The sequence below is a fragment of the Oryctolagus cuniculus genome, chromosome 11 (assembly GCF_051225735.1).
Source record: "Oryctolagus cuniculus isolate XC-2025 breed Fujian yellow rabbit chromosome 11, ASM5122573v1, whole genome shotgun sequence".
Lineage (NCBI taxonomy): Eukaryota > Metazoa > Chordata > Mammalia > Lagomorpha > Leporidae > Oryctolagus > Oryctolagus cuniculus.
Window position 1 is genome coordinate 98,777,487 of NC_142877.1, and position 21,611 is coordinate 98,799,097.

The 21,611-nt window shown below is 45.3% G+C and overlaps 1 protein-coding gene across 14 annotated transcripts in view; it reads right to left on the bottom strand.

Moving 5' to 3' along the window:
* Positions 1–21,611, bottom strand: part of CCDC38 (coiled-coil domain containing 38) — a 70,520-nt gene that overhangs the window by 33,190 nt on the left and 15,719 nt on the right. For 9 of the 14 annotated variants that reach the window (XR_016216949.1, XM_089308797.1, XM_089308804.1 and 6 more), the window contains exons 2-5: positions 21,128–21,181; positions 20,370–20,470; positions 16,649–16,814; positions 7,374–7,438 (exon numbers count right to left, since the gene is read on the bottom strand). Coding sequence is in view for 10 of the 14 variants with exons in the window: in XM_089308794.1 (XP_089164920.1) it covers positions 7,374–7,438; positions 16,649–16,814; positions 20,370–20,470; positions 21,128–21,181 (386 nt within the window). In the remaining 4 variants the exon portion in view is untranslated. Of the gene's footprint in view, positions 1–7,373; positions 7,439–16,648; positions 16,815–20,369; positions 20,471–20,927; positions 21,182–21,611 lie in introns of those variants that run through there. The other 5 variants (XM_089308799.1, XM_089308803.1, XM_089308800.1 and 2 more) reach the window with 4 other exon arrangements.

Sequence of the window (21,611 nt, forward strand, 5' to 3'; positions counted from 1 at the left end):
CAATTCTTCTCAAGCTATTCAAAACAATTGAAGGGGAGGGAGTCCTCCCAAACTCCTTCTATGAAGCCTGTATCACCTTAATTCCTAAACCAGAAAAAGATAAAACAGAGAAAGAGAACTAATTTCCCTGAAGAACACAGATGCAGAAATACTCAACAAAATACTAGCTAGTCAAATCCAACAACACATCGGAAAGATCGTTCACCCAGACCAAGTGAGATTTATCTCTGGGATGCAGGGATGGTTCAACAATTGCAAATCAATCAATGGGATCCATCATATTAACAAACTGAAGCACAGGGGCCAGTGCTGTGGTGTAGCAGGTAAAGCTGCTGCCTGCAGTGATGGCATCCCATATGGGTGATGCTTCAAGTCCCGGCTGCTCCACTTCCAATCCAGCTCTCTGCTGTGGCCTGGGAAAGAAGCAGAAGATGGCCCAAGTCCTTGGGCCCCTGCACCCACATGGGAGACCCGGAAGAAGCTCGTAGCTCCTTTTTCGGATAGGCGCAGCTCCAGCCATTGCAGCCAACTGGGGAGTGAACCAGCAGCTAGAAGACCTCTCTCTCTCTCTCTCTCTCTCTCTCTCTCTCTGCTTCTCCTTCTCTCTGTGTAACTGACTTTCAAACAAATAAATAAATCTTTAAAAAAAACCTGAAGCACAAAAACCATATGATTATTTCAATAGATGCAGAGAAAACATTTGATAAAAATATAACATCTTTTAATGATGAAAACCTTAGGCAACTGGGTATAGAAGGAATATTCCTTAACACAATTAAGGCAATTTAAGACAAACCCACAGCCAGCATCCTATTGAATGGGGGAAAGTTGGAAGCATTCCTACTTCCTACTAAGATCCAGAATCAGACAAGGATGCCCACTCTCACCACTGCTTTTCAACATATTCCTGAAAGTTTTAGCCAGAGCCATTAGGTGAGAAAAAGAAATCAAGGGAATGCAAACTGGAAAGGAAAAAGTCAAATTATCCTTATTTGCAGAAGACATGATTCTATATATAGGGGATCCAGAAGACTCCACTAATAGACTATTGGAATTAATAAAAGAGTTTGGTAAAGCAGCAGGATATAAAATTAACACACAAAAATCAATAGCTTTTGCATACACAGACAATGCCACAGCTGGGAAAGAACTAAGATGAACCCATTCACAACAGCTACAAAAAAAATTAAATACCTTGGAATAAATTTAACCAAGTATGTCAAAGATCTCAAAGATGAAAATTACAAAACATTAAACAAAGAAATAGAAGACACAAAAAAATGGAAAAACCTTCCATGTTCATGCACTGAAAGAATATCATCAAAATGTCCACACTACCAAAAGCAACTTACAGAGTCAATGTGATCCCAATCAAAATACCAAGTACATTTTTCTCAGATATAGAAAAAAAAATGATGCTAAAGTTCATATGGAAACACAAGAGACCCTGAAAAGCTAAAGCAATCTTATGCCACAAAAACAAAGCTAATGCATCACAATACCAAATTCCATGACATACTACAGGGCAGTTATAATCCAAACAGCCTGGTATTGCAATAAAAATTGATGTGTAGACCGATGGAACAGAATAGAAACTCCAGAAATCAACCCACACATCTACAACCAACTTCTCCTTGACAAAAAAGCTAAAATCAATCCCAGGAGAAAGGACAGTCTCTTCAACAAATGGTGCAAGGGAAACTGGATCTGCACACGCAGAAGTATGAAGCAGGACCCCTACCTTACACCTTATACAAAAATGCACTTAAAATGCATCAGGGACCTAAATCTATGGCCCAACAACATCAAATTATTGGAGATCACTGGAGAAACTGCAAGCCATTAGCATACACAAAGAGTTCTTGAAAGAGACCCCAGAAGCACAGGCAATCAAAGCCAAAATTGACAAATGGGATTACATCAAGCTGAGAAGATTCCTCACTGCAAAAGAAACACATAGCAAAGGGGCAACCAACAGAATGGGAGAAAATATTTGCAAACTATGAAACTGGTAAAGGATTAACACTCAGAATCTACAAAGAGCTCAAGAAACTCAACAACAAAACAATTCAGTTAAGAAATGAGCAAAGGATGTGAACAAGCATTTTTTAAAAGAGAAAATTCAAATGGCCAACAGACACATGAAAAAATGCTCAGGATCACTAGTTGTCAGGAAAATGCAAATCAAAACCACAATGAGATTTCACTTCACTCCAGTTAAAATGCTTCTCATACAGAAATCAACAAACAATAAATGCTGGTTAGGATATGGAAGAAATGTACCCTAACCCACTGTTGGTGGGATGTAAACCAGTACAGCTACCATGCAAGACAATTTTTGGAGTTACCTCAGAAATCTCAATATAGACCTACTATATGACCCAGCTGTCCTATTTTCTGGGAATTTACCCAAACAACATGAAATCAGCATATAAGAGAGTGATCTGTACCCCCATGTTTATTGCAGCTCAATTCACAATAGCGAAAATATGGAATCTGCCAGCACTGCGGCTCACTAGGCTAATCCTCCACCTGCGGCTCTGGCACCCCGGGTTCTAGTCCCGGTTACTCCTCTTCCAGTCCAGCTCTCTGCTGTGGCCCAGGAAGGCAGTGGAGGATGGCCCAAGTGCTTGGGCCCTGCAACCACACGGGAGACCAGGAGGAAGCACCTGGCTCCTGGCTTCGGATTTGCGCAGCACCAGCCGTAGCGGCCATTTAGGGCATGAACCAACGGAAGGAAGACCTTTCTCTCTGTCTCTCTCTCTCATTGTCTAACTCTGCCTGTCAAAATAAATAAATAAATAATACAAAAAAAGAAAATATGGAATCAATCCAAATGTCCATCAACTGATGATTGGATAACGAAATTATGATATATACACCATGGACTACCACTCAGTGGTTAAAAAAAATGAAATCCTGTCTTTTGCAACAAAATGGATACCACTGGAAATGATTATACTTAGTGAAACAAGCCAGTCCCAAAAAGGCAAATACCCTATGTTTTCCTTGATCTGTGGTAATAAAGTACCTAAAATGTAATGTATAGGAGTGAAATAGACATTCTGAAATTTGATGGCTGTTGATAGCTCATGTCTCCACTGTTGAAGAACAGGGTTTTCTTTCTTCATACTATTTATTGAATTCTTTATAGGGTTAATTTTATGAATATAAAGTAAACTGGAAATAGATCTTATAAAAATTAAGACCGAGAATAGGAGGAGGAGGAAGGATGGGAGCATGGGCAGGAGGGAGGTTAGATAGGGAAGTATCACTATGTTCCTGAATCTGTATATGCGAAATACAAGAAATTTGTATACCTTAAATTAAAAAGAACGTTATATATAATGTTGTATGAATGTTTCAATGATGTCATAAAAATGAATATGATTTTTCCATTCAAAAAAAATGAATTTTGGATATTGTCAAAGGCTTTTTCTGTATCAGTTGGGATAATCATGACTTTTTCATTTTTAATTATGAATGTGTATTACACTGACTCATTTTCAAATGTTAAACCACTTTTATATTCTTAGAATAAACACCAACTGGTTATGATGCTCAAATTATCAACTTCAAGTATTACTGGAGTTTGTGAAAATTTGTTGAGAATGTTCGCATCTATGTTCACAAGGGATCTTGGTCTTTAGGTTTTTTCTTCTAATGCCTCAATATGATTTTGTTATCAGGGAATGCTGGCCTCATAGCATGAATCAAGCAGACTCTCTTCCTATTCAGTTTTGTGGAACAGTATGTGTAAAATTATTTTCTTCTTTCAGTGTTTGATAGAACCATGAATCTAGATTTTCCTTTGTAAAAACAAAAACTTTCAAAATAAAACCTTTAAGTTCAACTGCTTTAAGAGACGTGAATCTATTCAGTTTACCCATTTCTTGTTGAGTAAACTGTAGTAGTTTGTGTCTTTCAAAGAACTCTTCTCATCTGTGCTGTCAAATTTATTGGCATAAAGTTCATAATAGTAAGTTCCTAAAATGTGAACACTCATAATACTTTTAGTAGGCATTTCAGGCCCCAACTCTGCCACAAATAACGAGAGAGAGAGAGATGGGAAAAGAGAGGAGGGGGAGGAGAGGAAGGAGGGAGGAAGAGCAAGCAAGCAAGGGAGCCATGAAGCCTTTCCAAAGTCAGCCAAAGTGCAAAATTTGAAGGCACAGTCCCCAAGATTTCCCCCACTTCTGACACCAGCTATAGTTCCCAAGCATTCTCATTCTTGATAATTCACTAGAAGGACTTCCAAAAACTACCAGAAGCTGTAATACTCCTGAACACGGTTTCTTATAAGGAAAGGATACAGATTAAAATCGGCCAAAGGAAGAGACACGTCAGGCAGGGCCTGGGAAGGTTCCAAATGCAAAGTTTCTGGTGGTCCCTTCCCATAAACCTGTTCCCCTCGCTGCATGACTTGGGGAAGCTCCACGGAGCTGTGTCTTCCCTGGGGCTTCATTCAGCAGGCACGGTCAGCTGACCGACCCTGTCAGTGATCCGTCCCCAGTCTCCGGGCCCTCTGCCACCCAAGGCCCCTACGGTAAATCACACAGCTGGTTTTTCTGGCATGGCCAAGCCCCTACCCTGAGACAGTGCAAGGTGGGCAGCCCCACCTTTTAGGTAGGACCTGATGTTGTTGAGTTAGCCACAGTCTGTCTTCTCCTAAACTCATGCTGCGGTTTAAGACCCCCGTGACGAGCTCAGCGGTTCTACACTCAACCTGGCAGTGGTACGCAGAGGTGGGGCCTCTGGCAAATGATCAGCATTAGACGAGGTCATCAGGGGGAGTCCCCGCGATGGAATACTGGCACACCCCATGTCTCTTGCCATGTGATACTTGCACTGCGTGGCGGGGGGGGGGGGGGCACTTCTAGTTAGAAGGCCGTGGCCAGGTAAGACCCAACACTGGACCAGAGCCACACATCAAAATAAACCTCTGTGCCAGCTGCGCTGCCTCCAACCCAGCTGCCTGCTAATGCACCCTGGGAGGCAGCCTCAAGTACTCGGGCCCCTGCCGCCCCCATGGGACACCTACATGGAGTTGCTGGCTCCAGGCTTCAGCCTGGCCCAGCCCCAGATGTTGTGGCCATTTGGGGAGTGAACCAGCAGATAGAAGACCTCTGTCTGTCTCTCCCTCTCTGTTGCTCTGCCTTTCAAATAAATAAATATTCTTCAAAAACTATTTTCTTTATAATTTGTAGCATTGTATTAGAAACAGAAAATAGACTACCTCTTCTAGATTACCACCTAGAAGTCAAGGGCAAAGGCCAAACTCTCTTGGGGCAAGGGAATTTTTCTTTTAACTATATATGAGCCTTCGTGATAAACGGACACCGTCACATCACTTTGGGATATTTCACCGAATGGTCACGGAAGGGAAGCCTGTTTAATACAAATGTCCATCTCCTACTGCATCTGTCGAGCGTGACCTCCAGCTACGTGGGAGGTCAGGTGGGTCAGCAGGGTCTTATGATAAAAGCCAAAGTCACACCCAGGGAAGGACATTTAACAACCAACGGTACCGAGTTCCATCGACAACTGCGTCACTTACTTTAAGGGAAATCTTCTATACTGATTGCAGCTGCAAGAATACCAAGTGTTAACTTAGATTTGTGCTTCAAAATGTGCTATGGGAAATGATGAGAAGTCGAGTGCATTTTCATTTAGCATCAAAGACTTTGAGACGGTTATCCTCTTTAGATGCTCTATGCTTGACAAAAGAGGTGCAAATAAGATTTAATTAATTTGCTTTGTCATTATGCTTCCACTTTTTTTCTTTAAATAGGCAAGTGACACAGAGACTGAGACAGCAAATCGATCTTCTATCCTCTGGTTTACTCCCCAAATGGTCACAAACAGCCAGGAGCCCGAGCACTTGGGCCATCTCTGTTACCTTCCCAGGTGCATTAGCAAGGAGCTGCATTGGAAGAAAAGCAGTTGGGACTTGAACTGGCTTTTGGACATGGGATGCCAGTGTTGCAAGGAGCAACTTAACCCACTACACTACAACACCAGCCAACACATTGATATCATCTGGGGCTTGGTGTCTCTTTTTTCTAAGGTAAGTGATTATGTACACAGGGATTTTTTTTATTTTTATTTTTTTATTTTTGACAGGCAGAGTGGACAGTGAGAGAGAGAGACAGAGAGAAAGGTCTTCCTTTACCCTTGGTTCACCCTCCAATGGCTGCTGCGGCCGGCGCGCTGCGGCCTGCACACAGCGCTGATCCGAAGCCAGGAGCCAGGTGCTTCTCCTGGTCTCCCATGCAGGTGCAGGGCCTAAGGATTTGGGCCATCCTCCACTGCACTCCTGGGCCATAGCAGAGAGCTGGACTGGAGGAGGGGCAACCGGGACAGAATTCTGTGCCCTGACCGGGACTAGAACCTGGTGTGCCGGCGCCGCAGGCAGAGGATTAGCCTAGTGAGCCGCAGCGCCAGCCACGTACACAAGGATATTAAATAATCATGTTTTCAGTTATGTGGCATGGCTTCTAGTTAAAGGTTTTTGATATCAGAATAAAAGCCCCTGGGCCAGCGCTGTCACACAGAGGGTAAAGCCACCAACTGCAGCACCGGCATCCCATGTGTGTGTCAGTTCAAGACACGGCTGCTCCACTTCCAATCCAGCTCTCTGCTATGGCCTGGGAAAGCAGAAGAAGATGGCCCAAGTCCTCGTTGGACCCCTGCACCTGCATGGGTGACCTGGAAGAAGCTCCTGGCTTCTGGCTTCAGCTCAATGCAATTGGCCATTGTAGCCAACTGGGGAGTGAACCAGCAGATGGGAGACCTCTCTCTCTGCCTCTCCTTTTCTCTCTATAACTCTTTCAAATAAATAAGTCTTAAAAAAAAGAAAAAAAGGCTCTGTTATTTTTATAATACTCGACTGGACACCTAGCACTCTCTTCTGGCATGAATGGGAACAGAAGAGCCGAAAGGATTCCAGAATTCTCTGGATTCATGCTGCTTGGGTTTCTGTGATAGCCAACCAAAGCACTAGGACAATCTGGATTCAAATGGGCTTCTCAGATACTGTCATGGTCATGAGAGAGAGAGAGAACTGAAAAAAAAAAAAAAAGGAGCAACTGTACCTAGACATCCTCTAGAGTAATTTTCCATAGATTCTAGCAAGTGTGGAATCCTCCCTAGAGTTCTAGAATGTAAGCTCTCCAAGGATGGGGTCTCTGTGCACTGCTTGGCACAGAGTGAACACAGCCTAAGTGTTTTACAAACAAATGAACACATGAATAAACCAGTCTGTTCAGCCAGCAGACTTGGGACAATGGAAAAATAAAATGTGAAGACAAGTATGTGGCAAGATGTGCAAGAGGCCTTGTATTTGGCTGATGGGAGAAAGAAATTATTTTTACCTCAAGTAGGAACCTGTCTCGTTGGTCCTTAATAAATTCACGTACTGTCTTTTTTGTGTCTGCACCTATAAAAAAATTGAAATAAACTGGTTTAGTTCAGTATCTTTCAAAGATGTTGAATAAAATAAAGCCTAGTAATTAAATTATTGCACAAAGTATGTATCTGAACTTCAAAAAAAGATACTCTATCTTCCAATAGACTTTTTCCAAACCCCTCAAAAACTAATTTAGGGGTGTACACTTGGCACAGCAGGATAAATGACGACATCCTGTATCCGAGTGTCTGGTTTGAGTCCTGGCTCCTCTGCTTCTGATTCCAGCTTCCTACTAACGTGCATCCTGGGGAGGTAGCAGGTGACATAGCAGGTGACAGCTCAAGTACTTGAGAATCTGCCACCTGCGTGGGAGACCTGGCTTTAGCCTGGCCCAGCCCCAGCTGTTGTGATTTGGGGAGTGAACCAGTGGATGGAAGTTCTCTCTCTTTCAAATAAAATGAAAATCAATAAGTATTTTTAAAATCTTATTAAGGGGCCAGCGCTGTGGCACAGCGGGTTAACCCCGGTCTGCAGTAGCAGCATCCTATGTGGATGTCGGTTCGAGTCCTGGCTGCACCGCTCCTGATCCAGCTCTCTGCTGATGGCCGGGGAAAGCAGCGGAAGATGGCGCAAGTCCTTGGGCCCCTGCACCCACATGGGAGACCCAGATGAAGCTCCTGGCTTTGGCCTGACTCAGCCCCAGCCATTGTGGCCATTTGGGGAGTGAACTAGTGGGTGGTGTCTCTCCTCTCTCTTCCTCTGTAACTCTGCCTTTCAAACAAAATACAACTTTTTAAAAAATTAAACTATGAATTATCTTTTATTTTGTGTCCTCATTTTACTGGACACTTTAAGTATATCAGTTAATCCTGGCAAGAATCCAAAGTACTTTATTACCATCCCAGTCCTGTCTGGGAGCTCCTGAGGCTTGGAGGTGTCAAAGCTCTTGTGTGAGGTCACACAGCTATCAAGTGACAGAGCAGGGGACACTGTTCCTAAGCCAGCACTACACCAGATAAGACTGAATTGCTTTAAACACTAGTGATTGGCCCATCTAGACATAACACTCAAGTCCTCAGGCAACATGTTCCTTACAAGGTTTCCTCATTCTGGAAAATCATGCAGATGCTACCATTCAAGAATGGGAGCTTCATGCAACATCAACAGAATGTGGTCAAGAATAAAGCAGAAGTAGAAATAATGTTTCCCAAATAACCAGCAAGCGCTGCTCTGGGAGGCAGAGGCATGCCATCTGCCTGGGTCGTCTTTGGCCCTCACCACTCACCAGCGGTGCGGCGATGAGTGAACGTCTCATCTTCCCTGAGCCTCCGTTCCCGTAACTGTCAAGCAAGGGCACCAACTGTGGTTTCCAGGCCTGACCATGGACTTGACCCATGGAATGGGAGTGGGCGGATCTATCTCGCTTGCAAGCAGAAGCTTGAAGACTGACCACCCAGTTCTCTTTCTTCCTTTGCTAAAAGCCCAGCAACGTCCCAGACACAAAAGATCCTTCAGCAAAAGAAGCAGCAAGAGGCACCAACGTTGAAAAATGCATAAGAATTAAACCTCTGCTATCGGAAGCTACTGAAATGTAAGAGGGTTTTATTATCCAAGCACAAGTTAGGCTAAGGAGACACATGAGGCAACAGATTAGGCAACACAAATTAACTTTTAAGTAAGGATTAGCTGTCATTATGTAAACAATACAACTGGGATGAGTAACTGATTTTTCAAGGTCAATTATAAGAGAAACAATGATCATTACAGTCATTAACAACTATTAACTGGGAGGTGACAAACCGCAGGTTTTGGAGTCAGGCCCTGGTTTGAATTCTGCAATCATTTAAAGACTTCTGGTGACTAAACTGTTGCAAAGTCATTTTCACCAGATGCGAAAAAGGAGGCAAAACTACTGCACAACACTTTGTTGGGGGTTCAGTAACGCACAGGAAAGCAACCAGTGTTCAGCACACGTTTGTCTTTTCAACTTTCTATCCAGGGAATCTCCAACGTTCATAAAAGCCGAGACTCACACGATGAGCCCCGAGGCCCTGTCGCCTACTACGACATGGCCAGCATTTTATTTCCTGGCACCACCACACTTCAGTTTTGTCCTCACTGGAACATTTTAAAGAAAAGCCAAGCCCCTGGATATGTCATCCTTCACTGTATGCGGCTACCTGATCAAAAAGCTTTGAAACAGAACAGCAGCACCACTCCCACACCTAAAACTAGCAACTCCAGTGTTACAGCTCATAGCTAGCCTGGGTTCAAGTTTTCCCAGATGTCTCAAAAAACACTTTTACTGGAATTTTAACAATTAAAATCTAGACCAAGATCAATTGGGTGGGTGTGCTTCTACAGTCTCCTTTTTATCTGTAACAGCTACCTTCCCACCCCCACATCTTTTTTCTGTTACTCATTTGGTCCAGAAACCTGGTCAATTCCCCACACAATGGAGCTGGTATTTGGCATCCTGAGGGGGTTGTTTAATATGATTCTCACACTTGACTACATTCAGGCTCAACTCACTCAACCCCTTTTTAATAGAAAAAAATGAATGAAGGGGCTTGCTATGGCCTTCATTTAACTCTTACAATGGGCCAAACTGAAAATAAATTTCATATCAAAAAAATATGTACTATTAACTTACTAAGCATGATTTCAGTCTGCTTTAACATAGCACGGTCTGGCTGAATGGATGGAATTTTATCCTTCTACCCTAAGACGACTCATTATGCTTCTTTCCAACCAAGAGATCTTGTCTGATACAGCCCTCCCCAGAGGTGCCTGACCCCAAAGCACCTCCAGCACTCCCTCACTGGGGAGCTAAAGACCAGTCCAAGGGATCTGAGCCTGCAGCACACTCAACTGACACAAATCATTCAGAGGGCAAAGCCAAAGGCCGGCTGCCAGCTGCATGGAGAAGAAAACAGCACTTCTACCACGCAGACCAACTGATCTGCCCGTGACACTTTGTCCATGTAACTTCTCTGATGGTGACTTAGGGGTTTACCGCTCTTGTGTGCGTGTGCACATACACACACACACACACACACACACCCTAGGCTCCCAGAGTGGACCCACTGGCTTATTTTACTGTCATGTAGGTTTGCTTTCAGTCACAATCAGGCAGAGAATGGAAGGCAGAGGAACAGAGAGGTTCACTCATTTACTCAAACCAGTTCTTGATTGGAAGGCAACTTCCTCGTGAAAAGTCAAATGTCCCATGGCTCTCTAAGCAACCAGCAGAAGCCGTGCACCTGGCTGCCAGTGGTGACACAGCCAGCTTGATCTGTGTAATGTCAAACGACTTTACTATCTCTAGAGTCTATCCCACATTTATGTGTAGTGGACCAGTAAGCTCTCCAGCAGGTGGCAATGGCGCAGCCCTGGGTCATCTGCAAAGCCAAACTTCCTTGTTATCTCAGAACCACTGGAATGGCAAGGGTTTTACAAGTCAGCCACTTCAGGGCCAGCGCTGTAGCGCAGTGGGTTAAAGCCCCGATTTGCAGTGCTGACATCCCATGTGAGTGCCGGTTCAAGTCCCGGCTGCTCCACTTCTGATCCAGCTCCCTGCTAATGTACCTAGGAAAGCAGCAGAGGATGGCCCAAGTGCTTGGGCCCCTGCACCCATGTGGGAGACCTGAAAGAAGCTCCTGGCCTCAGACTGGCTCAGCTCCAGCTGTTACGGCCATTTGGGGATTGAACCAGTGGATGCAAGACCTCTCTCTCTATATATTTCTCCCTGTATATATTTCTCCCTGTAACTTTGTCTTTCAAATAAATAAAATACAAAAAAGGCAGCCACTTCATGCAGAATTCTTTGTTGAATCTATAGAATTTTTGAGTGCATTTATTTTTATTTATTTGAAAGGCACAGCAATAGAAAGAGAGAGAGAGAGAGATCTTCTACCCACTGATTCATTCCCCAAATGCTTGCAACAGCTGGGGCTAAGCCCCACCAGCCAGGAGCCAGGAATTCCATCTAGGTTTGTCACATGGGTGACAGAGACCTAAGTACTTGAACCACCATCTGCTGCTTCATTAGCAGAAGCCGGGTCAGAAGTGGAGGCAGAACTCGATCCCTGGCATTGAGATGCAATGCAGGCATCCCCAGTGGCAGCTCAGCCCACTGTACAGCAACGCTCACTCCCGTACGCAATTGTAAATGCTCTGGAAGACCTAGGGTTCATCCTACAGAGCTGAACTGTGAGACACAAGACTGAACTGAGATTTATCCTAGAACTTGTAGAGCAGCCTCTTCCTCCACCTTGACGCCTATCATTCACTGCTGTTTTGTACAGTTACAATGTTTATATGTATTTATAGAGTCTTCAATAAGCCAGCATGGCCCTCTTCTTCTACATTAAAGTTGCTGAACCCGAAGTCCTTTCCCAACTGTTTTGTTGTTGTTGTTGCTGTTCTCTGAAGATTTTTTTTTTCATCATTTGAGAAAATACCTGAGCTTTTGGGAAGCCAGAGACTTTTTGAGCTACCACAGAAAATTCTGGGTACTTGGTACATGGCCTTCCTTCCTTTAAAATTTTTGGTTAAAAATTTGGAAATGATTCTGAGAAAAGATTGTAATGACTTCATCATTCTAGCATTAATCACTTCTGCTTCATGAGCTTCAAACCACTTGCTATCTCTTTTATAGGCACTTCTTGATCTGAGAAGTAGTAAACACCCACTTGTGATGGCCAAATCGCCCTCCTTTATGGAGCAGTAACTGTTGTCTTGTGATACTTTAACAAGGGGCCATCAAAGGTCCCTAAAGCCAGGGTACAACAACAGCGGGCAAGCTCATTCCATTCTTAGCTTCCTGATTCTAGACACATGGGTTCTACAGCATTGATAATCAAAATCCCTCCACCCTTCAACAGTTTCTACAGTTCTTCATCTACAGCTGAGTATGAAATGGCAGTCATTGCCTTGATATTATATCTGCTTTCCCAATGTTAACAGATTTTTAAAATATTTATTTTAAATATCAAAGACATTCTTCTCATATCTGGAAAAAATGATGCTGAAATTCATATGGAGGCACAGGAGACCTCGAATAGTTAAAGCAATCTTGTACAACAAAAACAAAGCCAGAGGCATCACAATACCAGATTGCAGGATATACTACAGGGCAGTTGTTATCCAAACAGCATGGTACTGGTAGAGAAACAGCTGGATAGACCAATGGAACAGACTAGAAACACCAGAAATCAACCCAAACATCTACAGCCAACTTATCTTTGATCAAGGATCCAAAACGAATTCCTGGAGCAAGGACAGTCTATTCAATAAATGGTTCTGGGAAAACTGGATTTCCACGTGCAGAAGCATGAAGCAAGACCCCTACCTTACACCTTACACAAAAATCCACTCAACATGGATTAAAGATCTAAATCTACAACCCAACACCATCAAATTATTAGAGAACATTGGAGAAACCCTGCAAGATATTGGCACCGGCAAAGATTTCTTGGAAAAGACCCCAGAGGCACAGGCAGTCAAAGCCAAAATTAACAATTGGGATTGCATCAAATTGAGAAGTTTCTGTATGGCAAAAGAAACACTCAGGAAAGTCAAGAAGCAACCGACAGAATGGGAAAAAATATTTGCAAACTATGCAACAGAAAAAGGGTTAATAACCAGAATCTACAAAGAGATCAAGAAACTCCAAAAGAACAAAACAACCCACTTAAGAGATGGGCCAAGGACCTCAATAGACATTTTTCAAAAGAGGAAATCCAAATGGCCAACAGGCACATGAAAAAATGTTCAGAATCACTAGCAATCAGGGAAATGCAAATCAAAACCACAATGAGGTTTCACCTCACCCTGGTTAGAATAGCTCACATACAGAAATCTACCAACAAGGCCGGCGCCGCGGCTCACTAGGCTAATCCTCCGCCTAGCGGCGCCGGCACACCGGGTTCTAGTCCCGGTCGGGGCGCCGGATTCTGTCCCGGTTGCCCTTCTTCCAGGCCAGCCCTCTGCTGTGGCCAGGGAGTGCAGGGGAGGATGGCCCAGGTGCTTGGGCCCTGCACCCCATGGGAGACCAGGAAAAGCACCTGGCTCCTGGCTCCTGCCATCGGATCAGCGTGGTGCGCCGGCCGCAGCGCGCCGGCCGCGGCGGCCATTGGAGGGTGAACCAACGGCAAAAGGAAGACCTTTCTCTCTGTCTCTCTCTCTCACTGTCCACTCTGCCTGTCAAAAAAAAAAAAAAAAAGAAAAAAAAAAAAGAAATCTACCAACAACAAATGCTGCCGAGGATGCGGGGAAAAAGGGACACTAATCCACTGTTGGTGGGAATGCAAACTGGTAAAGCCACTATGGAAGTCAGTCTGGAGATTCCTCAGAAACCTGAACATAACCCTACCATACAACCCAGCCATCCCACTCCTTGGAATTTACCCAAAGGAAATTAAATTGGTAAATAAAAAAGCTGTCTGCACCTTAATGTTTATTACAGCTCAATTCACAATAGCTAAGACCTGGAACCAACCTAAATGCCCATCAACAGTAGACTGGATAAAGAAATTATGGAGGCTGGCGCTGCGGCTAATAGGTTAATCCTCTGCCTGCGGCGCCAGCACACAGGGTTCTAGTCCTGGTCGGGGTGCTGGATTCTGTGCTGGTTGCCCCTCTTCCAGTCCAGCTCTCTGCTGTGGTCTGGGAGTGCAGTGGAGGATGGCCCAATTCCTTGGACCCTACACCCGCATGGGAGACCAGGAGAAGCACCTGGCTCCTGCCATCGGATCAGTGCGGTGTGCCGGCCGCAGCACGCCGGCCGCAGCGGCCATTGGAGAGTGAACCAACGGTAAAGGAAGACCTTTCTCTCTCTCTCTCACTGTCCACTCTGCCTGTCAAAAAGTTAAAAAAAAAAAGAAATGATAGGATATGTATTCTATAGAATATTATACAGCAGTAAAAAACAGTGAAATCTGGTCATTTGCAACAAAATGCAGGAAACTGGAAAACATCATGCTGAGCGAAATAAGCCAGTCCCAAAAGGACAAATTATCATATGTTCTCCCTGATCGCTGACAACTACCAAGCACCAAAAAGGAAACCCGTTGAAGTGAAATGGACACTACGAGAAACTGACTTGATTGGCTTTTTTTTTTTTTTTTTTTTTGACAGGCAGAGTGGAGAGTGAGAGAGAGACAGAGAGAAAGGTCTTCCTTTTGCCGTTGGTTCACCCTCCAATGGCCACTGTGGCCAGCACGCTGTGGCTGGCGTATCGCGCTGATCTGAAGGCAGGAGCCAGGTGCTTTTCCTTGTCTCCCATGCGGGTGCAGGGCCCAAGCACTTGGGCCATCCTCCACTGCACTCCCGGGCCATAGCAGAGAGCTGGCCTGGAAGAGGGGCAACCAGCACAGAATCCAGCACCCCGACCGGGACTAGAACCCGGTGTGCCGGTGCCGCAAGGCGGAGGATTAGCCTAGTGAGCCACGGCGCCGGCCTTGATTGGCTCTTGTCCTGCCTGTTGATGAACAACTTAATACTTCATCCCTTATAGTTTTTTTTTTGTTGTTCTACTTAATACTATTGGTTGAACTCTGTAATTAACACACAATTATTCTTAGGTGTTTAAATTTAACTGAAAAGTGATCCCTGTTAAATATAAGAGTGGGAATAAGAGAGGGAAGAGATGTACAATTTGGGACATGTTCAAGCTGACTTGCCCCAAATGGTAGAGTTGGAAACATGCCAGAGGATTCCAATTCAATCCCATCAAGGTGGCATGTACCAATGCCATCTCTCTAGTCCCAGTGATCAATTTAAGTTCATAACTGATCATAATGATAGGATTAAGAGTCAAAGGGATCACACAAACAAGACTAGTGTCTGCTAATACTAACTGAAAGAATAAAAAAGGGAGAGAATGATCCAACATGGGAAGTGGGATACACAGCAGACCCATAGAATGGCAGATGTCGTAAATAGCACTCTGGCCTCAGAATCAGCCCTTAAGGCATTCAGATCTGGCTGAAGAGCCCATGAGAGTATTTTAGGCATGGAAAGTCAAGACACTCTGGCGAAAAAAAAAAAAAGATCTAAATGAAAGATCTCTGTGAGTGAGATCCCAGCGGAAAGAATGGGCCATCAAAGAAGGAGGTACCTTTCTCTGAAGGGAGGAGAGGACTTCCACTTTGACTATGACCTTGTCTAAATAAGAGCAGAGTTGGGGAACTCAAAAGGCTTCCATAGCCTTGGCAACTCATGACAAGAGCCTAGGGTGATTACTGACGCCATAAACAAGTGTCAATTTGTTAAGTCAACAACAGGAGTCACTGTGCACTTACTCCTCATGGAGGATCTCTGTCCTTAATGTGTTGTACAATGTGAATAATGCTATAACTAGAACTCAAACAGTATTTTACACTTTGTGTTTCTGTGTGGGTGCAAACTGTAGAAATCTTCACTTAAGATATTCTAAATTGTTCTTCGGTATATAAAGATGACTGAAAATGAATCTTGATGTGAATGGGATGGGAGAGGGAGTGGGAGATGAAAGGGTTGCAGTTGAGAGGGAAGTTATGGTGGGGGAGCCACTGTATTCCAAAAGCTGTACTTTGGAAATTTATATTTATTAAATAAAAGTTAAAAAAAAAAAACCACAGAATTCAATGAGCAAAAAAAATATTTATTTGAAAGGCAGAGAGAGACATACAAGTGCACACACACTCAGAGAGAGAGAGAGAGAGAGAGACAGAGACAAAGATATCCTCCATCCACTGGTTCACTCCCCAAATAGCCACAACATCCCAGGCTGGGCCAGGCCAAAGCCAGGAGCCTGAACTCCATCCAAGCCTCTCACAGGCATGGCAGGGGCCCAGGGACTTGGGCCATCCTCTGTTGCTTTCCCAGGCCATAGCAGGGAGATGGATTGGAAGCAAGAGGAGCCAGAGCTCCGATACAGGATGCCGGTGTCACAAACAGGCTTTAACTCACTCTGCTGGGACACCAGTCTTTCTCTGCCGACTTTAATACTGCAGTACTCAGCAGTGACCTTCTTCCTGCCAGCTGTGCACACCAGTCACAGTCTTTTGGGGAGAGTATGTTCTCTTATTCAAGACGGACTTCCTCCTAACTCTCAAACCCCATCTGCACAGGCCTCCCTCACCTCTCTGAGACAGCACACACTTCTTGTTTTTCCCACACCCAGACAATCTCTCGATTTTGCTGTTAGTAAATATTCCAAACAATGTGCTTCAACAAAGTGTTATTTTGACTCACCTTCTGCCAATCTGAGAATCAGGGTGGGATCCAGCCCAAAATTTTCAAATGAGCTCCCACTTCTGTCTGAGTAAAAACCTAGCTGGCCCAGGTGTGAACGACTCTTCATTCGGGAGGAAAAAGTAGACTTCTGGTGGATTTTCATGTTCCGGCTCATAAGTTTTTCCTGCCCAAGTGGAAACATTTTAAAAGCTGTATTTTTTAAATTTTCTTAAACACTCACCCTATGCACCAAACTCTATGTGAATGCCTCTTTTTTTCCCCTAAGACAGGGATGGAGAATCTTTTTTCTTTAAGATTTATTTGTTTATTTGAAAGTCAGAGCTGCACAGAGAGGGAGAGACAGAAATTTTCCATCCACTGGTCACTCCCCAAATGGCAGCAATTGGCTGGAGCTGGGCTGATCTGAAGCCAGGAGCTTCTTCTGGGTCTCTCATGTGGGTGCAGGGTCCTAAACACTTGGGCCATCTTCCACTATTTTCCCAAGTGCATTAGCAGGGAGCTGGATCAGGAGTGGAGCAGCTGGGATTCAAACCAGTGCCCATAAGTGATACTGGCACCTGCAGCAGCTTTACCGGCTATACCATGGTGCTGGCCCCAAAGGATTTTTAATATAACCAAGGAATATTATCTTAAAATAATGACCATTTAGGGCTTCTGCTATGGCACAATGGGTTAAGCCACCATCTGCAGTGTTGGCTCCCATATGGGTGCTGGTTTGAGTCCCGGCTACTCCACTTCTGATCCAGTTCCCTGCTGATAGCCTGGGAAAGTAGGAGAAGATGGCCCAAGTGCTTGGGCCTCTGCACTCACATGGGAGATCAGAAGGAAGCTCCAGGCTCCTGGCTTTAGCCTGGCCCAGCCCCAGCCATTGTGGCCATTTGGGGAGTGAACCTGAAACTGGACGATTTCTCTGTCTCTCCATCTCTCTCTCTCCCTCTCTGTAACTCTTGCTTTTCAAATAAATAAGTAAATCTTTATTTTTTTTGAAGAAAGTGACCATTTATAAAATTATCATATGCAACAAAAGGTATAAACAGAGCTATCCCAAGTTCTTTTAAGAATTATATATGGTTTTCCTTTTCTTGCTTTAAGAAGTTGAAAAGGCTGGCGCCACAGCTTAATAGGCTAATCCTCTGCCTGTGGCACCAGCACCCCGAGTTCTAGTCCTGGTCGGGGTGCCGGATTCTATTCCAGTTGCTCCTCTTCCAGGCCAGCTCTCTGCTGTGGCCCAGGAGTGCAGTGGAGGATGGCCCAAGTCCTTGGGCCTTGCACCGCATGGGAGACCAGGAGAAGCACCTGGCTCCTGGCTTCGGATCAGCGCGGTGCGCCAGCCACAGAGGCCATTGTGGGGTGAACCAATGGAAAAGGAAGACCTTTCTCTCTCTGTCTCTCTCTCACTGTCCACTCTGTCTAAAAAAAAAAAAAAAAAAAAAAAAAGTTGAACAAAGGGGCCAGCACTGTGGTACAGTGGGTAAAGCTTCTACCTGTAGTTCCAGCATCCTATATGGATGCCAGTTTGAGTCCCGGCTGTTCCACTTCCAATACAGCTCCCTGTTAATTGTTCTGGAAAAGCAGCAGAAGATGGCCCAAATCCTTTGGGCCCCTGCACCCATGAGGTAGACCCAGAAGAAGCTTCTGGCTCTTGGTTTTGGCCTGGCCCAGCTCTGGCTATTGCAGCCATTTGGGGAGTGAACCAGCAGATGTAAGACTTCTCTCTCTCTCTCTCTCTCTCTCTCTCTCTCTCTCTGCCTCTACCTCTCTGTAACTCTTTCAAATAAATACATAAGTTAAAAAAATTTGAGCACAAATATAACCCACTTAATCCATTTTTTAAAAAAAAAATTTATTTTAAAGTCAGAGTTACAAGGACAAAGGGGAAGGGGACAGAGAGTCTTCTAAGATGTGAACTGGGAAATGCAAGGTGCAACATACAAGTGGTGAGATGAACTTTGCAAGGCACAGTGGGAAGCTGGCCCCATTGCTGATTTAGCTTCATTTGAATCATTCTATTTGTTAAAATATGTATGTATGTATGTATGAATGTATTTGAAGGGCAGAGTGTTGGAGAGAGGAATCCTTCCACATGCTGGTTCACTCCCCAAATGGCCACAAGAACCAGGGCTGGGCCAGGATGAAGCTAGGACCCCAGAAATCCATCCAGGTCTCCCATGAAGGTGGCAGGGACTCAAGTACTTGAGCCATCATCTGCTGCCTCCCTGGCACATTCGCAGGGAGATGGATTGGAAGTGGAACTCAAACTGGCATTCCGATATGGGATACCAGTAATGCAAGCAGCAGCTTATCCCGCTGAGCCACCACACCGGCCCCATTCCCTATCATCCTGAAAGGACACCCTTCCTCTACTTTTATCCTGTCATCTTTCTCCTGTTCTCCTCCCCAACACACACATGTACATCATCGTGTTCACATCTGCTGGCAAATTCTAACTGCTTTCTGTTAGGTTAGAGGGATGTTATAATAACTATGTTATACTATATATTTTATGTTTTTTATTGATTCACTTGAAAGGCAGAGAGAGACAGACAGACAGACAAAAGCATACAGAGAGAAATAGAGAGAGAGAGAGATCTTCAATCTGGTGGTTCACTCCCCAAACACTCCCAACATCAGGGGCTGGATCTGCCTGAAGCCAGGAGCCAGGAACTCGATCTAGGCTGGCAGGGGCCCAAGTGCTTCAGCAATGAACTGCTGCCTCCAAGGGTACCCCTGAGCAGGAAACTAAACCAGAAGTGGAGGTGGGACTTGAACCTGGCCCTCTGATACAAGACATGGACATCTCAACTGCTGTGCCAAATGCCCACACTAATTTTTTCCTCGAGACTTGTTCCTGTCATCTCAGTGAAGTCTTTTTTTTTAAATTTTTGACAGGCAGAGTGGGCAGTGAGAGAGAGAGACTGAGAGAAAGGTCTTCCTTTGCTGTTGGTTCACCCTCCAATGGCCACGGTGGCCGGCGCACTGCGCCTATACAAAGGCAGGAGCTAGGTGCTTCTCCTGGTCTCCCATGGGGTGCAGGGCCCAAGCACTTAGGCCATCCTCCACTGCACTCCCGGGCCACAGCAGAGAGCTGGCCTGGAAGAGGGGCAACCGGGACAGAATCTGGCGCCCCAACCGGGACTAGAACCTGGTGTGCTGGCGCCCCAAGGCGAAGGATTAGCCTAGTGAGCCGCGGCACCGGCCGTCAGTGAAGTCTTAACACACACCACCACCTTGCCACCTCCTTCCCCCTCCTCTCACCACCAAACGCGGGTACACCTTCCTCTATAACTTCCGTGCATGCCTCTACAATATGCTATCAACTCTAGGATGTCACTTATTGTAAGATGTACTACTGTGGACAGCCAATGACGTACGTTGCACCACCTGTGTAAGCTAGATCTCGAGTTCAGAAATGGAAAAATGTGGATGTCAGAGCAGTGCAGTAGTGCTTACTTCCTGGTCATACTGCGTTACAATGGTGCATGCGTCTCGCTCCATTAGGTGGCGATCTTAGCAGGTCTGGATGCTATTCTTTCATTGAGGGTCACATGGTCTCCCTATCACATGGGGAGGGGGACATACAATGCAAGCGTCTACGTCTACGTACAAAGAATGTCGACATCTGACTCCATGCTTTAACCCAGCAAAGTTCTTAAATGCAATGGATAACAAGATACGAAACTAACAATAACTGTGACTGGGATTTTGAACAAAACCTTACCCTTTTCCTTGCTGCCATTTCATTTTCTTTGAAAAAAAAGATGTCTTTGAAAAAGACCTTGTAAGGCCTGTCCTTTTTGATTGTGTCATCGTTTATGTTATCTGTGAAAAAAACAAAGACAGGCAGACCTCCATCATTCCTCTGCTAGCCCGAGCACCATGGCTCTTGCCAGCCAGGGCAAAGTGAGAGGGCTCTCCCAGGGTCTCTGAAGGTGGGGTTCAGGCAGCCTCATCTCCCCAGCTACAGGCCAAGACACATGGCCTGGATCTCCCAGGCAGGAGCATTGCTCCTCCTTCTGTGTGCCATGGCCCTGGGCCCAGCACTTGATGCCTCGTGGTGGCCAAGTCCACCACATGAGGAGCTCCTGAGAACAGCGGACTGTATTTTGCGATGCTAAGATGTGGTTTCTCCCCACCATCGCACACATCCCCGCCATCACCCTCAGTCCCTCTTTTCAGTCTAACAGACACAGTTACCGCCCTGAACAAGAGCCTCAGCCCAGACTAGCACCTTACAAATGAATTCAAAACTACTCAAGAGGACATGGAGAAACCAGACCCTCATTCACTGTTGGCAGGAACGTCCATGGATCAGCCACTCTGAGCAGCACTCTGGCACCGACTCCAAGCAGCGCAGGGCCGCGGCAGGACGCAGACTTCTCAGCAGGTGGGTTGTGTAGCACTCTCTTCTACCTCCTCAATCCTGCATGAAGCCCAACCACGCGAAGCACAAAGCAGAAACTTGAGGTTTCTTTTTACCTTCAGGATTCAGCGATGTCGGCAAAAAGTCTGACGTCATTTTGTCTCCTGGCCCTGTCCGAAGAAAAGGAAACACACTTTAAAAAAAAATTCTACAGACACTGCACCAGGAGGCTACATTCAATCACCAGTGAGTCTCCCCAATGGCCTCGCTGGTGTTTCCAAGCAGTGCCCACACAAACGCTTTGCCTCAGCAATTCCACTTCTAGGAACTTATCCCAAGAAAATCATCAGCCAAGCGGCCAAACAGTACATATGGTCCAGTTGGTCCAGTGTCACTTAATACAACAGAGACTCGACAAGGAACTATGGTACGCCTCTGCAACGCATTGCTATGTGGCCCCTTGAAATACTGCTGTAGGCAGGGGTTGGAGAGTCAGGGCCTAGTGGTTAAGACGCCCGCCCCCCACACTGCAGTACCTGGGGCCAACTCCCAGCTCTGGCTCCTGACTGCAGCTTCCTGCCAGTGCACACCTTAGGAGGC